General features: G+C 44.3%; 1 protein-coding gene and 1 long non-coding RNA gene across 3 annotated transcripts in view; one reads left to right on the top strand and one right to left on the bottom strand.

Annotated features, from left to right (window-relative positions):
- The window catches only part of LOC134088599 (uncharacterized), a 48,726-nt gene that overhangs the window by 24,718 nt on the left and 5,966 nt on the right, over positions 1–18,042 (bottom strand). The window contains exon 5 of one of the 2 annotated variants that reach the window (XR_009939981.1): positions 10,672–10,863. The exons of the other annotated variant lie outside the window; for it this stretch is intronic. This is a non-coding gene — a long non-coding RNA (uncharacterized LOC134088599). Of the gene's footprint in view, positions 1–10,671; positions 10,864–18,042 lie in introns of those variants that run through there. 2 annotated transcript variants of the gene reach the window in all.
- adrb3a (adrenoceptor beta 3a) lies at positions 611–17,174 on the top strand. Its single transcript, XM_062542629.1, has 3 exons — positions 611–1,096; positions 1,312–2,784; positions 15,578–17,174. The coding sequence occupies exons 2-3, from the start codon at positions 1,397–1,399 to the stop codon at positions 15,603–15,605; spliced, it is 1,416 nt and encodes a 471-aa protein (XP_062398613.1). The 5' UTR covers positions 611–1,096; positions 1,312–1,396; the 3' UTR covers positions 15,606–17,174.

The following is an 18,042-nucleotide window of genomic DNA, read 5'->3' as shown; positions in this document are numbered from 1 at the left end:
AGATTATGAGCATTAGGCTACCGGTTGATGACTACACGGTGATGGACGGACAGATCCCTTGATAGGAGCACTGCTTACTGTCAGCATGTAAGGGTGACTGTGGATCCCTGGAATGTGTTGCATAATTCCTTTGGGCATCGGCATGGTTGGGAGATAGGTATCTGGGCAGCCATTGGTGAACAAGTCCATCCAGTTATGGATACTATCGGCTGAAAGTCAGGGGTTAACAAGCGAACAGTGCAAACACTGCTACTGGAGCAAGACGTCTGTTTACCATAGGAATCTGAACCCTAACCACCTGTTTGTCACAGCAGCATAAACAATTTACCTGCCAGAACATGAAGTATGAAATAGAGCCATGGAGGTTTTGCTGGTTTACCCTTTTTTTTTTTTTTTTTTTAAAAAGAAAGAAAAGAAAAAGATTAACAAAAAGCAAATAGACATAGAATGTGAAGGAGTGCAAATGGCCACACATTGACTGTTAGCTCCTATATCTCTCAAAGGCAGTCCCCTCAGCATGGGCACACTTTGGGACTCCTCCCCCTTAGCTTGTGCGATTAAAGTCAGAGTCCAGGCTAAACACGACTTTCACTCTGTATGTGCGTGTGGGTGTGTGTGTGTGTGAGAGAGAGAGGAACGCAGCGAGAGAGAGAGAGAGGGAGAGAGATAGAGAGAGAGAGGGAGGGAGTGAGAGAGGGAGGGAGACAGTTAGAGAAGAAGGCTGCACTGGCTCTAAACCCTCCCAGGTTCTCTCCTCCGTCACCGCTTCAAGCTCTCTGTCACAGGCAGTGGCAGCAGCCACGCGTGGATTACAGAGCCCAGCGCATTTCACTCAACTTTTCACGTTGGGGCTGCAATGGCAGGATAGACTCCTAGATTTCTATGCCTTTCACTGAGATGCAAGGACAACTGGAGACATTTGACTGGACTTCACAAATGCTGGCTGAGCCTCCAAAAAAGGATATTTGCAATGTTTTTCTACCATCTGGGTGGACATTTTAAGTTCAAGATATGATATGGAAAACATGTTGCTTTTGAAAACAGATGAAGAACTCTTTTCTTGGTCTTTCTTGACCCTCGGATCATTGATGGAAAGGTAAAAGCAACTTTTTATAGGTAGTGAGGCACTGATCAGAGTTAGAATTATTTTACAGTCAGGTTCTTTGATAACAGCATATTTTTAACATCTTCTTACAGCTTCTAAAAACAAGACATGAGAACAGATTTTTTTTTAACATATCAGAGTTAGAGAGAGCTTATGTTCATGTTCCCAAAGATGCATACAAGGAATGTCGCTTTTCTTCTCTTTAGGGTTTTGTAAACACGTCAGTTGTGAAAGGCTACTCTTACACCGCGTATTATTTGAATCGAGCCGGCGGCGTCCCCTCCGAACAATATGAACGGAACCAACGGCACGAGCCCCTATCAGGAGGCGTCTGGCCCCTGGCTGCTGGTGCTCATGGTGTTCATCATCATGATCATCGTGGTGGGCAACCTGCTGGTGATCATCGCCATCGCGCGCACCTCGCACCTCCAGACCATGACCAACATCTTCATCATGTCGCTGGCGTGCGCCGACCTGATCATGGGCGTGCTGGTGGTGCCGCTGGGGGCCACCATCGTGGTGACGGGCGAGTGGCAGCTCAACAGCAACACGGCCTGCGAGCTCTGGACCTCGGTGGACGTGCTGTGCGTGACGGCCAGCATCGAGACGCTGTGCGTGATCGCCGTGGACCGCTACATCGCCATCACGCACCCGCTGCGCCACAAGGTGCTGCTCAACAAGTGGCGGGCGCGGCTCATCGTGTGCCTGGTGTGGGTGCTGTCGGCGCTCATCTCCTTCGTGCCCATCATGAACCAGTACTGGCGCGCCGTGGGCGACGAGGAGGCCAAGCAGTGCTACGACGACCCCACCTGCTGCGACTTCGTCACCAACATGCCCTACGCCATCAGCTCGTCCGTGGTGTCCTTCTACATCCCGCTGCTCATCATGATCTTCGTCTACGCCCGCGTCTTCATCATCGCCACGCGCCAGGTGCAGCTCATCGACAGGAGCCGCCAGCGCTTCCAGAACGAGTGGATGAGCACGCAGCAGCAGCCCAGTCTCCACGGAAACAACAACTTACCGGGAGGAGGAGGGTGCGGCGGAGGGAGCGGTGGTGGCGGAGGGAACGGTGGCGGTGGCGGCGGCGGTGGTGGACACAGCGGCTCGAACCCCAAGCGGAAAGGCTCGCGGCGGCGGCCGTCGCGGCTGACCGTGGTCAAGGAGCACAAGGCCCTGAAGACGCTGGGCATCATCATGGGCACGTTCACCCTCTGCTGGCTGCCCTTCTTCGTGGCCAACATCATCAACAACGTGTTCGACCGGAACGTGCCCACCAAGTGGGTCTTCCGCCTGCTCAACTGGCTGGGCTACATCAACTCGGGGCTCAACCCCATCATCTACTGCCGGAGCCCCGAGTTCCGCACCGCCTTCAAGAACCTCCTGGGCTGCCCGTGGCTGCGCACGCCCAGCATGAACTCCCTGTACAAGGAGCTGAGGACGCGCTGCCCGTGCTTCCTGGGCTCGGCCGAGGCCGGCATGGCCGGATCCTTCCAGAAGGCGCCCTCGGTGGCGGCGGCGGTGGCGGCGGCGGTGCCGGGGCTGGAGTGCCCGGGCGTCGAGGGCAACGAGAGCCTTCACAGCAGCCAGAGCAGCTACCGGAGCGAGGAGCTATCGCCGGGACAACCGCACTCCAACGGCAGCACGCACTTCAGCGAATTCTCCGAGCCGGAAACCGAATTGTAAGTCAATTTCTTTCAAAATGTTACATGATACTACTTATGTCTTTGAAGTTGTTTTGAGGGCCTTCATAGGGCTACAGTAAAAAAACCTCAGCTGGCCATGAAGGCAAATCATTTTTCATTGGCGCGAGGCGAAATAATAGACAGTGGCGGCCAGTGAGCAGGACACAGTATGCTTAGAGGATGCACAACATCCTATTCAGTGACCTCATCTTGGGCTTTCCGCTCAGTTGCACAGACAGAGTGCTCTCTGTAGAGCAAGTCTGTGGGAACCGGCGCAATGCAGTTAACAGGTAATGTTTCCCATGCAGTGCCCTTTTTTTTTTGCCGTAAATGCCCACATAGAACTGGAGCATTTTTCATTCTCTCCAGAGCCTTTTTAAATAGAGGATGACCTATGCAGTTTAACATGCGAGTGTGAAACATGGCAGTCTCAGATTACTCAAGGTCTAGCCTTCTCTTTATATTCCCTCATGTGTGTTGGGATGGTGCGTGGACTTTCAAACGCACTGACAGTCTGGTGAAGCAGAGCCCGCTAAATCTCAGACTCCCTCTTGAAACTGTGTGAAGCCGACATTTCGCTGTTGTATCGGAAGCCCTTTATCTACCCTCTCAATTGGGATCGTTGATCACAGTGATGCACATAGAATAACTCTCAGTAAAATAACTGGCTTGGTATTGGCACCTATTTTTTTTTAATCCACTTAAAAAATCCTCAGAACACATGATTCGTGGCAAGATTACCAAAATAATGATGACTGTACACAAGCAGAGATTTTTATTATTTTTTTTTTAAAACAAAACTTGCTTCATTTAGAGATTGAAAGCAAAGACAATACGCGTATCTAGAGAACAAGTAATTATCTGAAGCACGCCTAATTAGTGCATTGCTGTGACTCTGAGTCTTAAGCATTACACTCTGACCTGTGAACTCAATTCAGAGAGTAAATGTAGCGTGACTGCTGAGATGCCCCACTGTACACACACAGTGCTGCTGGTGAAAGTTAAGCAAACCAGAAATCAAAATATATCCCCAGCGAGGCAGTTATTACTGTACATAACTGGGAGTTGTGCTTTAGAAAGACAAAATATACACTGGCAGATGCAATAGGGCCAAGTAATGATCATTCTTTCCCCATTAGAAATGGTGAGAGAAAAATGTTGATTTGCAAAAAAACCTAAGCAATCCTGCACAAAATGCCAGGCGAGACTTAAAGAGAAGTATTTTTAATCACCACCGGAATACTCAACTACATGGTTGGATATTCTTTAGTTCCGCAGATGCCTTGTCAAGATGTGCATTTTCTGTCTACAGTCACTGACTGTGCGGTGTAGTAGTACTACTAAGATGAACAGCTGGCTAAAATATGGATCAAAACAAGATCTATGCCCTGGAAAAAGACTTTTAGCCTCTACTTTCTTGGAAAAGTGGTTTTACAGAAGTGTTTCACCACAGCTGCGCATGTGTGTGTGTGTGTGTGTGTGTGTGTGTGTGCTCGGAGCATGCACTATAGCCTAACCCTAGGGACATTCTCTGTGAGGTACTGCCTACTGCCCTCGATCTAATGGAAACAATGCTCATTGCTCACTCACACATACACACGTAGACACACAAATGTATTCCATGTGGAAAACCTTACCTCTGTCCTCTGGATTTTAACATCATGTATGAACTGAGTAGGGATGTAGACTCTTTGCAATATAATGCTGGACTGATTGCTTAATGCAAGGCATACAGTATAATTGTTGTAGAATTGAGAGATTTTTGTTAGGCCTTGAAAAGAAATTACTACTATGCACATTGCATCCAACCATGTCTTTGTCGTGTTTACAATCGCATTTTATTGCACAAAAGCTCAATACTTGAGGTAAATTGCTCTCGATCTTTCAAATTATGTCATAATATCTCTTTTGGACCTCATCAGCAAACAGTATCCACCAATTTCCCCTCCAGATCCACAAATTGCAAAATAATTCATTTCAAACCTCTAAGATTATCCAATAACTCTGCGTCCAATATCCTCTCTGTATTATGTTACCTGGAATATGCATAGGGCTGAATCCAGTCATTTTATATATACTGTATATAAAAGGCAGATGTTTGTTTTTAAGTTAATAATGATTCTAAATTGTGTAGTAATGCAGGGGTCATTTCCTCCTCTGCAAGCCGCAGGCTGGAGTAGGCTGTTTGAGGTCCCGACAGGTGACAGGAAATTGAAGAGGTCACCTTTGCTATTTATTTGTTTAAAGGAAGAATTATACAGTCCATTGGGTCAAGGAAAGTAGCACTTTTTTATGACACAGCAGCAAGACTGTCATAGCCATGGTAAATGTGCTGGCCTTTTAGTTATTTGAATATACTGAAATGTATATGGTTTACAGAGCACATAGGGATGGTTTGGCCACTGTAAGTGTAATGAGTGATGCATTGTAGTATGTGTGTCATATTTATACTAAGATAATACTCACTGCAGGTGACAGACAAGCTAAGCACCTTCACAAACAATAGAATGTTCTAAGAATTTAGACAGAATTGTGGAGAAGCGCTTTTCCCCAGCAGAAATGAATGGGCTGTTTGTGGCCATGGCTTAGTACAGTAACTGTGCTGGGAGGTGAGCAGGGTTTGTGTGTGTTGGAGGGGCCCTCGGCTGCCTTGCTCGACACCCACCACAGCTGATAAAGCCTTTATCACCACCGCGCAACACTTCCGCTTAACCAAGAGGGCCTGTTTACCACCAACACAGAGAAGAGCGGCTATCGCGAGAGCGTGGAAAAGGACTGCTTACACCGACCACACTGTAAAACTTGTTTGTGTGCTCCTTGTCCAGAGTGCGGAGCGTATGATCGCACGTGGCTGGCCCGGGTCCTATTCTGGAGCCGTGAGGGTTTACTTTGCACTCTCATTAAAAAGCTGCCAAAGGGAAGTGAGCGTGTTGATTGCATTATATGGAGCTACTTTAGCAGGTGCCCGGAGGTTGTCTTGGAGAACAATGCAAGCAGAGCTCGAGTCGATGTAGTAAAGTATTTAGGGATTACAGAGGGCAAATTAGATTTTTTTTTTGCCGGGATTTGCTGAATCATTCACTAGGCAAATTAATACTTGCCCTCAGTAGCATTGAAACTAACCACGCATTATTGATACAGAGATGTAGTCCAGGGCGTTACTTGTCTTGTAATAATTGTACATTAACTATATGTTTGTCGGGTGCTCATATATATTGAATAAGTATAGGTAGGAGCAGTACAAACATGAAATATGTGGAGTGGCTATCTTGCAACAAAGTTAAAGTTGACTGATGTTTAGCAGAGGCTTTTATCCAAAGCAAGACATACAGAAAAACAGGGCATCGTTAGGCTACTCTTCAGTGGAGGTTCAGGGTCAGATGGAGTCTTTACAAAGGCACATTCCTCATGCTCATTTGCATACTACAAATCAAAGCCTGTTTTCTGGGAGCAAAATCCAGACGTTTCACTATTGATGACTGGCCTAAATCAACAAATGCTTTTCACCTCTCAGAAATAGACCAGAAATAGTTGGCCGAAAGGGCACGTCAAACTCTTGTGAGAAAATTGAAATAATGCTAATTGGGAAAAGAAAAGACCCTCTAAAGGAATTTCAGAAAGAAAAAAAAAACATATTACAAGCAAAAGTGACCGTGTAATGACGCAGGCATGTATTTTGACATGGTCCATTACAAAGCGATTTAATAATTTTGGACTCTCTTTAGAGTGGGTTGTACTCATTGTATACAGGAATACCAGCATCCAAATGAACCCCAACAACATTAAATACAACATTTTTCTGTGAGAGGTATATTTCTCTTCCATTTGTTTTCATCCACTTACAGTCCATGTCCACCCATGGCTGCTGTCTCTTCTGTGGTGATAAAATGCCTGTTGATTTAATACCAGCAGATTTGCAGGAATCTGACCTGCCAAAGGTGCTGAACCATTTTAGCTGAACCAAGTCAAACCTGAGTGGAGCTAACATGCTAAATCAGCCATATTTATCATATTCATCTAATCATGTGTGCCTTCATAGCGGCCTTCGTAGCGTCTCTTTCCAAATAATCCAACAAGCAAGTCTAAACACAGTCTTTCTCTACAAGATAATGTCTATGGACAATGTCAAAATGTAAAATTAAATTGTATAAAAAACGTATCCGGAAATGAGTCAGCTGTGCATTTCTTCATGTCCAACAGCACTTTGGACAACTGTTGTTGTTTTTTAAAGTGCTATACAAATAAATTGACATTGACATGATTGACATCTTCACATGTCTTGGAATTGCATACAGTATGCAAGTATCCCAATAGAACAGTGTGGTCCTGCAGGAGGTGTAATAGTCAGGTATGCCTCTGAGGCAGGGCACATGGTCCACATTAAACAGCACTTCACATTGGGACGGCATCGTGTGGATGGAGAAGGGGAAGTGTGTGTGTGAATGTGTGTGTGTGTGTGTGTGTGTTTGTGTCTGTTTGTCTGTGTGTGTGTGTGTGTGTGTTTGTGTCTGTTTGTCTGTGTGTGTGTGTGTGTGTCTGTGTGTGTGTGTGTCTGTGTCTGTGTGTGTGTGTGTGTGTGTGTGTGTGTGTGTGTGTGTGTGTGAGTGTGTGTGTGTGTGTGTGTGTGTGTGTGTGTGTGTGTGTGTGCATGTGTGTGAGTGTGTGAGTGTGTGTGTGTGTGTGTGTGTGTGCGTGTGTGTGAGAGAAGGCTGGAGTGGGTGTGCAGGGCACAGCGGAGTGGCTGTGAGGACCGGGAGAGTAAGCAATGAGGTAATCCTCATTCCAGGATATTAACTCAATATGGAAACTGATCATCGCTCTCCGCATATAGGCTCTGCTCAACAGCTACAGTATAGGACTGTGGTCAGAAATTGGCAACTTGTGTGCTACACACCAAAGGGATAATTTAATGCAGGTCTTTTACCTCCTCCTTCTCTTTCTTTCGCCCTTTCTCTCTCTCTCTCTCTCTTTCTGTCGTTCTCTCTCTCTCTCTCTCTCTCTTCTCTCCCTGTGCTGTTATTGTTCGCATCTTGAAATAGCTCTCCACTTCAGTGTGCTCTGAGTGAGATACTTAGATCAATACGGCTTAAAACATTTCAGCCTTCCTTAAAAGGAACACAACACCCATCTCGACACCCATCATTTACTCTGGGAGAGGATGCGACGAGGACATACAGGGAGCACGTACTCCATACACTGGACCGTGGCTAGACAGCTGGAGGTGGATATAAAGAGACTTTTAGCAGCTGGAGGCAACACTTGGGGATGGGGGTGGGGGTGGGGGTGGGGGGCAGCTTTGGCAGACCACCCTCCCTGTTTGTGAGGCAGGGACGAGGCAGCATGTGCTGGATATTATCAAGCCCAAGTCAGTGGACAAGCGGCAGTGCCTCTCCTGGTCACTCAGGCTGCGGCTGCAACACCGTCGGTCCTGTTAGAGGGAGAGCCCAGGACTGAGCTAATAGGCAGGGGGCAGCCAGTTCATATTGAATAAGTACATGCTCTTGCATTGATTTTTTTTTAAAGGTTATTTTTTGGGCTTTTTATGCCTTTAATTGGACAGGACAGTAGAGAGAATGACAGGAAGTGAGTGGGAGAGAGAGCTGGGGTGGGATCCGGAAAGGACCACGGGACGGGAATCGAACCCGGGTCGCCGGCGTGCGGTGCAGGTGCCCCAGCCAGTTGCGCCACGGCTGGGGCCGCTCTTGCATTGATTATACTGAACTTGCATTTTGTAATAGTAATTCTGCATTTTAATCACATTTTGGGAGACTTATTATTATTTTTTTTTTGAGATTCTTGTTTTTGATTTTAGGGGGAATGGATAATTATGGGAATGGTGTTGAAAGGAAATGTTTTGTTTTGTTTTGTTTTTTGCTTCGTTTTTTTTTTTTTTAGCTGGTTGTCCATTATGTATATTGGCAGTTGATGCAGATGTGCTTTGATTGATGATGTTTCTTCAGCAGTTTAGATACTGTTGTCCTAACTTGTCTGGGACAAATAAGATAATGACACTTGGTCTCTAGTCCAGAGGAAGGTAATGGGAAACTAAAGCAGATATGCAAACACTATCAGCACATTCCTGACACAAAATGGCCATTTACTGTACTCGTCGTGGTGCTTTGTGACTAAGGCCGAGGGAGCAATCAATGGGATCTAATGGGGGGGATCAAACGATGAAGTCAGAGAGCGAGAGCGGTTCAGATGATGAACGACTGTTTCCCTGGTCGAGACAGATAGCAAGTTGGGTAGGTTAAGTGAAAATAGGATCTCTGCTGAGAACTGGGGCCGGCGGGTGGTTTGTTTTGGAGCCATGCTGCGTTCACAGAGCCCATCTCGCTGCGTAATGATTGAGAGGTCTGTAAAACAGCTGGAGTATAATAAGGTATGCTGTTTCTAGTGCTGCTGTGTGTGCACAGAGCAGAAAATACTTCCAACAGCAACCAAGGGAAAACCGCAGCTGTGGGGACAAGTCGAGATCCCTGAGCTGTTGGCACAACCGTGCATCATGCAAAAAGATCTGTATAGGTCCCACCTGACAGAAGGGTGGGGGTGGGGGTGGGGGTGGGGGTGGGGGGGTCAGTCATTTCAGATCAGAGTTCAAATGACTCTTTGTGGGAGTGAGAGGAACGATACATGCAGGAAGGGTCATTGGTCCGTTTAGTCCAAATGTGTCTCACTCTTCAGTCACTGGTGGGTGTGGTGTAAGGTGCAGGCCAGGCTTTCTCAAAGCAGTGCTGTTTGTTTAAAGTTTTTTTGCACCAGGTTTAACGGGTGTTAAAGGGTGAACTATATAGAAAATGAAAAGAAGCTAATCATTTTTGTTTTGTTTTGCTTGGGAAGACAAGGAGTCAAAGAGGGAACATGTTGCGGGAGACAGAGTGATTTATTTTCTGTGAGAGCAATCTCGGTACACCCACATCAACATGGGCTGTAGCCTGCTGCTTCTGTCACGTATGCACTTAGAGGAAAGTGGGAGATGTGAGATGGGAGGAGTGTTTTTTTCTTTTTTTACTCCCCCCCCCCCCCCTGCTTTCCCTGTGTTGCCACTGTTTGTCTCTGGAATATAAAAAAAACTGTTCTGGTTGAAAATGATGGGTTCCTAGAAAGCCAGTGTTGTGTTTCAAGAAAATAATTGTTTAGTCTGTAGCAGTGTTCTCAAGTAGGGTGAGGATGAGCACTTGATGACGCAAAGAGATATCAATTACCAGATATCTCAGTGTATGCTCAGTGTTAATGGACGGGTCATAAGTCACAAGGAGCAACCAAATGCACAAGTGAAGCTTATTCCATCACAGGAAATAAGGTTTCAGTAGTGCGAGGGAGGGGGGCACTACTAGCATTGTCTAATTTGATCTATGTTGACATTGTGAAGTAAGTCATAGAAGAATGTTTTGTGAAGAGGGTGATAAAACTGGAATTCAATCAACGTCTTTGAGGCCGGGGGGGGGGGGGGCTTTCTCATGCAAAGCATCATGGGTTTCTGTAAAAGTCCGAGGGGACAACAGCTGCTTCAGAATTCAAGTCTCGTGCACTTGGGTGCAGATAGTAGTGCTGTGATCGCCCTCACATGGTTCTTTTTCACGGGGAGTAGTGAACCCTCACACGACGATATCAACCACGTTAGGTTCACTGAGCCTCAGAATAGGAAAACGATAAACACCTTAGCCTACACACGGTTACTGAACATGCTCTGGCCAACGTGTTGACTGACCATCACAAATGTATCTATTTACTTTGGTCCCATTCACTGCCCAGCACATTAATACTTTGCACTTCACGTCTCTTGGCTGTGCAACACTTGTGTGTGTGTGTGTGGCTGGAATGCATGTAGTGGCATGGTTGTTTTCTGTTTTCTCGTTTTCGTTTGAGGCAGACTGCCACCGGGTTGGGAACAGCACGGAGGCACACCCCTCAATTGCACTCTAGGGAGCGGGTGAAATCATGTTTCCCTGGGAGCAGGATTAGCCCAGCAGTGTCCCACATTAAACTCTCCCACACACCGGATCAGGGGCAGAGGTTATCTACAACCTGGCCTGGACATAAGTGAAGGCATCAGATCCAAAGTAGTGTGTGTGTCTGTGTGTGTGTGTGTGTATATGTGTGTGTGTGTGAGAGAGAGAGAGAGAGAGAGAGAGAGAGAGAGAGAGAGAGAGAGAGAGAGAAAGAGAGAAAGAGAGAGAGAACATTTGTCTTCAGATGTCACAGAGGACAAATGATTTACACATGGGCTGCATGGCATCGTCCACTTCGATTCTGTCTGCCCAGAATCAACCACATTTGGATCTCTTGCTATGCTTGAATTTAGATCAACCGTGTGCTCTACATTTTGTAGAGTATTATCTTGACATGCTAGATTTCACTTCACAGACTATAAATATGACAAAATGTCTTTAACTTGGGCAGACTGCTCACTGCTTACTACATTATCTGACAGAAAAGTCAGAGCAAACACTGTTGAGGCACAAACAAATGTCTAAAAAATACATTTCATCACTAATGTTTTATCATGGCACCGATGTTAAACTTTATTAAGACCAAGATGTGAGAGAGTAGCTGTTGCTCCTTCACTGGTGTTGTTGACACAGGACACAGGACACATAACTTTGTTAATTTACAAAATCACATGAAGATCCTTTTCCCACTGACTGGCTCAGATCACTGCGGTCATTCAGTCCGCTAATGGATTTGAAGTGACAGCGTATAAAACACACCACCGCAAGCAGTGAGCAAGATCAGTGAGACACAAGGTCTGTTGGTGCCTAGCCAGTTGAAATGTGGGTCCCCTTGGGCCGTTCTCCACCATGCCAGTGCTATCCTCATTACTGATGATTTGCAGAAAGATACAGACACACATGAGGCATGTGCTCTAACCCTGTGAAGTGGACTGTACTGCTACTGTGGGCTGGACTGTTGCAGTGCCCCTCGTGTGTTGGGTATGGCAGGTATTCATGCATGAAAAAGGCTTTTGGAGGGCCAGGGAGGGGAAATGGATAGATTGCGCTTGAAAGCAGTAATGCTAAATTCATGGGAATTACATAAGCCTGAAATCCTAATCGAAAGGCCTATGGCAAATCATCACTTACTGTATGTAGCAAAGATGACGAGACCAATTGAATTCTACCAAATTTCACCAGAAAAAGAAGCAAACAAAGCTGCCAAGGAAGTAAACAGAAACAACTCAGACAAAGAAAACCAGCCTACATAATCCTGCAATTAATCTCACAACCTGCAACTGTTTTCGAAAGTGATGCAATGCAAATAACTCCATAATGTTTTCCTTAGGTTCTTTCTTAATAATTATATTACAGTGTCCTATTGCTCTTACTCATGCACATTTTTTGTAATCTTATTTCGTGTGCCAACCATTGTGTGTCAGAAATATGGTTGTGATTTTGCACCTTAAAAAAGGAAAAAGTAAACACATGGTTTACATTGTACGCCTGGACCACTAAATCACCTCAGCAATGTATAGCCTACGTTTGGGGAAAACACACAGAGCTGACATACAGTATGTAGTCCCGTGATTTAAAGGGAGTTTCCAAACAACAGTTGGAAGAGGTGTGGCCCTGGAATATGTATTTTTAGGCATGCATTATTAAATTGTTCAGTGCTACCGTAAAGGCAGAGAGAGGTTTTGCATTCGTGTGCAGTGCCCTGCATTAGCACCAGACCATGACATGGTCAATATTAACTGCCCTGAACACAGGTAAGCATAGCCAGGCAGGGGCTCTCTGGCTCACTGGACTTTAGCTTTTACTGCATGGCAGATTAGGCATTAGGCCTAGGGAGACCAAGACATGCCAATTGAATGGCTAAAAGTACGGAGGCTTTAAGCAAATTCTGATCAAATCCCTCATTGGAGAATTGGAATAGGGAAATGTTGTCATGTGGCTACATTTTGGGGCTACATTTCTTTTGGCTAAAGCTAAGCAAGGTTGATTTGTTGTGACAATCCCCCTTAGCTCAAATCGGGGGAACGGAAAATAATATAATTGCTAAAAAAGGAACACTGATGATGTAAACTTTACGAGAAAGTCAAAGTTGAAACACAAAAGCGCTTTCTATTCCTGGCCTGGATTTGGTTGCTTCATGAGGGCATCCTGTCTGATGAGAGCATCGTGTCTAATGTGTTTTGACATACTGTACTGTAACATGTATGAGGACATATTTAGTCCTTAAATGGTTATGATGTAAGCGCAGGTGTGGCCGGACACAATGTGGTGGGGACTAAATAGAAACTGTGCCTGTAAACATCAGTGAATGAAGCCTGATTGCAGTGTATTTGTGATGCCAAGTAGAGCAGATCAAAGTTGACAAAGGCCAAGTGGAGATTAAATGGACTTCTTTTTTGGGGAATATGGCTAGGTGAGACAGAAGTTTCCAATACACTGTTGCACCTCAACCACAAGATCAAATACTTAAGGGAGGTTGCTGAGTTGATTTTTGCACAGATAGTATCTCACATCTACACAAGGAGGAAATTTAATGTAAACAAGCTGGGGAACTTGTTCGTTCACGGAATCAAAATGTCTTCGTTCATGAATTTCCAAGTGAGCAAAGGAAGAAATATTGGTTGGCTATACTACCACAAAAAAAAAGAAACAGTAAGATCAATATCTAGTTGTGTTAGCAGCTTCTTAATGCGGAGAAATGCTATATATGTGCCAGGTGGTTATAAGGCTCAGCGGCAAAAATGACGCCTTGATTAAAACATTTTAAGCTCATCAATCATTACACCCGCTCTGTTTCATGTCTGACACCTCCTTGGAATCAACTGCTAAATAAATCTGATGCCAGAATATCTAGTAGGCAGGCAGACCTACAGCGCTGACCGCAATGTCAGACTCCCCTGAGAGACAAGCCCTCTTAATGTAAATATTCAATAAATAAAGTTAAAAATGTACCTGAATACACAAAAGCCCAGCAAGTGGCTCACTGACTACTGCACTGGCAGAACAAAGTTAGGAAGCCAAAGACCTCACATCTTTTTCCTACAATAAAAAATGGACGGAGGTAGCAACGCTTGCCTTCAGTACAAACGAGATCCTGTCTGTCTTTCACATTATACACATTGGGACGTGACTTAAGCCTCAGAGAGAGGCCAAGTTTGAACATCACTTTGCTTTCCAGTGTAAAAAGCAGGACAAAAAAAAGGCTGTACCCACATGCTTCGCTTATGATGAAATGAAATCTATCCCTCCCTCGCAATGATTCAAATAAACAGCGTGGAGATTATGAGATGGAATCATGACATTTTTGTTTGGTGTGATTGAACTCCTTAAATCACTGCTAAGGTGGAAGCGGAGCGGCTGGCAGATCTTGACCAGGCCGATTCTCCGCTCCTTGGATCATTTCTCGGAGTCCCTCTTGAGCAAAGCAACAGGGCAGGGCAGGGCCACTTACTGCGGCCCGTTGTCCCGTTTTGCTTTTTCCTTTCCCCTCAGATAGCACTTTAAATGGTCTGCATTGTTTATATGTTCCTGTAGAGACATGTACAGTACAGTCGATAGGATCAGAATCTTAGGCATTTTGGCCAAGAGAGGGAGGGAGAACAAAGAGGTTGAAAACGTTCTCGGAAACATAACCAGTGCAGTAGTCAGTTGACTTCCCAGCTGCCTTTAAGGTCTGGTCAATGAACATGAATCCATTTAGAAAACAAACACGTCAGCACAGCAAAACACACCCTCATGGATTTGTTACGGTTATCTCCCACAAGAGGACAAGGGCATGGAGTAGCATAGGGAATACCTACGTATCTGCATTTGTCACTTGTTCATTGCAAGTAACCCCAACAAAAAACGTTGCAGATGTGCTTTATGCCCCCACACAAACTCTGGAGAAGCAGATCGAGATATTTGCTTTGTCTGCCAAGTAGAGCTAAAAAAAAATGTCCCCCCTAATGAAGCAGTTGGCCTAAGTAATGGAATGTTTTCATTACAAGACCATATGTTTGATTCCAAACATCATCGACAAGCCATGTGAGCTGGGAGGACAGACAGACAAGAGATCATAAGGAAACACAGATAGAGAGAGGAACTGTCCTAGAAATGAAGAGTGCCTTGTGTGTGTGTGTGTGTGTGTCTTTGTGTGTGCGTCTTTGTGTCTGTGTTGGTGATTTAATTCTGTGAGACAAAGCTGACCTGTCAGGACGGTTGGATCTCAGAGTGCACATTCCATTGTTATACCCTGCTGAAAACACTTTTTCCATCAAATCAGGGCTCTTTCCTTCTCTCTGTAGTTACAAGGAAGTATTTTCTTTAAGAAATTCCTCAGAGGAAGACAGGCAAGCTTTCCATTAGTGAATTAGCTGTTCTAATCCCTGAACCGTTTACCTTAAATATAGTACTTAAATATATTTATTGTGATAAACATACATTTCACGGTTGACAAATCATCTGTCCCACAACACACCATGGCAATCAAAATATTTACAAATGCTTGATTCAAAGCACAGACCTTGTAACATAAGGCCAAAGAATAATCTGATATTTGTAGAATTGATTGAGCTGTGGAAATCAACGGTTAATATTAAATGCACTTCAACATTTGTGCTAGCCAATGCATCATCATCATAACAACAATATTAATAAAGATATTGACAATAATAATAATAATAATACTTATAGTAATTATTATGATTTTTCATGGGCAAACACAATTAGATATAAATTGTTGATTTCCATAGCCAAATCAGTTTAGTAGTTATCAAAACATGGAAGCACACAATGGTATACTGTAAGTTCATTCAAACGACATTGCTGAGTCAAGCTCTTTTTTTCTGTGCTTCCAGTTTCACTCTACAGGAGAAAGACGGATGAGAGACACCGGTGACACCCACCCTCTGACAAGCGAAAGCTCTGACGTCTTCAGAGGATGTCAGGACAGCACACAGCACCAGAGAGGGCCGATGGCGTCGGGCCAGAGGCCGATCCTAAAGGTGCCTCAGAAAGACACAATACACCAGTCCAGACCGGACAACATATACTACCAAAACTTGTGTTACCTGAGCAATCAGGAGGCAAAAAACAACAACAACAACAACAACAAGAGGCCAGACGCTACCTCGTGGGCCATCACAGTCAGGGGAGCAAGTTCCACAGGTAACCCGGATCGGTCCAGTTGAAATGGAGTTGTGGTCTCTAGTGTTTGGAGCTCGTATGGACGTCAGGCATAGATGAACATTCTGCACCAGGCAGCGACAGAGTGAACTGACCGGTCAAGACATCCTTGGAATATCTGGGCCACTGAAGTCATCCCCATCCCTCGTCAAGAGCCCATCACTCCATCCCCCAAACACAACTGTATGTTAAGATGCATTCTTCCAAAACACATAAATGGATGCCTGCATCCCATAAGAAATTCACAACAACAATTCAATGTGGATATTTAAATACATTTAAACACCTCTGGTACAGTGTACATGTATATGGAAAAAAATGGTAGAAGTTCAAATTAGGTTTTTGTATTTTCTGTTGTTGTTGTGTTAAGTTATTTTGTTTTATTTATTATATCCTTTCCCAATCTGTGGATGTTTTTTTTTTCTTTTGTTTTTTTTTCTTTTTTAAAGAATGCTGCAGGAGTTTTTTTTCTGTGCCGTCAGTCCAGCTTGTAGCACACTTAACTTTTTCCAAAGTATAAGCTAAATCCTGTAGCACTGCTTTCTGTATAAAATGCCCAAGTCCCATATGATCTCATAGGAAGTATGAGGCACATGCTGTAGAGAACTGGGAGAGAACTGTCTGACATTGGCCAACATCTTCATAAGACTGACACGCTTCAAAGTAACCTTTCCATTTATTGACATCTTGAATGTCTTAAAAAAAATATATATATATATAAATATATATATACATAATGTGAATTACGATCTGAATAATATTAAGTACAATGTAAAGGCAGTTTATGCCTGTCCCGGACACCGCCAACACATTTCCAAATGCTTCACTGCAGTCATAATATCTGTACACATTTAAAGTACTTAGAACATGTCCAAAAACTTTTTGATTTACAGTACTTAATGTACATGTGAAAATATTCCTGATATTCTTTGGACTGATTCTTTCAAGAATAGATCAGGAGCTGAACAACAATATTCCAGATTGATGTTTCAGGGTGTGCAGCGATCAGATCTTCTGCTTCCTCTACTTCTATTCTATTCTTATCTTTTGAGATGATCCATTTATGTTGCTGCTACAAATACGTTTCTTTGTCCTTTTTACAACCTGCTCAAAGCTTGTGAGCATAATATCTTGTAACATCATCCTTCGTTCCTTACCATTCTTCAGCATACCCTCCCTGATCTGTATATAATGATGTAGAGAATGTCACGCACAATTTTTGTTTTGTTTTGTTCTGTTTTTTTAATTAAAAAATGTCTTCATGGTGAATACTCTGTGTCATGTCAATCTCACATTACACAGGTTGCCAGTATGTACAGTACGTAGACTTATGGCAGCAGCTTTGAGGCTGACACTAGTACTACCACTAGTGGGTGGTCTAGCTAGTCTACCTGTCTGGAGAGTTAAGCCGATTAGAGTTGAGTGGATGGCTGGAGCAAATGTGGTACTTTTGTTTCTGAAGCCACAATTATTATCATTTCCAGTTACAAAAATATCAGAAAAAGAAGGTTTCAGAAAGAAGCCCTTTGTCAGCTGCAGAAGCACACATTGTTCCACAGATTTGTGCATATAGATCCCCATGTTTTTTTCTTCCCTGAAATCACAGCCATTTAGATTAGAGAGCGTGGCATGTTTTAAAAGCTCTACGTATATCCCTCCTGCATATCCTGCTGGCTTTTACAGAGCAGGACTGAAAATGACACATTATTGCAGGAGCAGGCGGGAGCCCTCTAATTTAGCTTTATGACCTATAATAAATGTTGTAAATTCAAACTAGTATAAACTGTAAACTGGCAGCCAATGTGGGTGTTTGCCTGTGTGTGTGTGTGTGTGTGTGTGTGTGTGTGTGTGTGTGTGCTTGCACGCATACAGTATGTAGGCATATAGTGCTTCAACTGATGACTGAATACGAATAACCTCACTGGCACTGCATGTCTGCATACTGCGACTGTGACTGTGAAATAGCGTTTGCAGACTTCAAAATGCCAAGAACATGGACCAGAGCCCTGCCAATGATAAAATGTGTGATTCATAGAGGACCACGTCAACTTTTTGGGAAATGAGCTTATTCATCATCAACTCCAGGGTTAGAAAAAAAGATAGGCGTACATAGAGCCGTATGTAGAGAGAGTCTGGC

Source organism: Sardina pilchardus, chromosome 8 (genome assembly GCF_963854185.1).
Source record: "Sardina pilchardus chromosome 8, fSarPil1.1, whole genome shotgun sequence".
In the NCBI taxonomy this organism is placed as follows: Eukaryota; Metazoa; Chordata; class Actinopteri; order Clupeiformes; family Clupeidae; genus Sardina; species Sardina pilchardus.
This window is presented reverse-complemented; position numbering and strand designations above follow the sequence as displayed.

Bases quoted from the DNA above. Each gene is read 5' to 3' on its own strand.
- adrb3a (XM_062542629.1), top strand. From the start codon at position 1,397: ATGAACGGAACCAACGGCACGAGCCCCTATCAGGAGGCGTCTGGCCCC. The intron at 2,785-15,577 runs GTAAGTCAATTT...CTGTGCTTCCAG, and splicing joins TCCGAGCCGGAAACCGAATT to TTTCACTCTACAGGAGAAAG.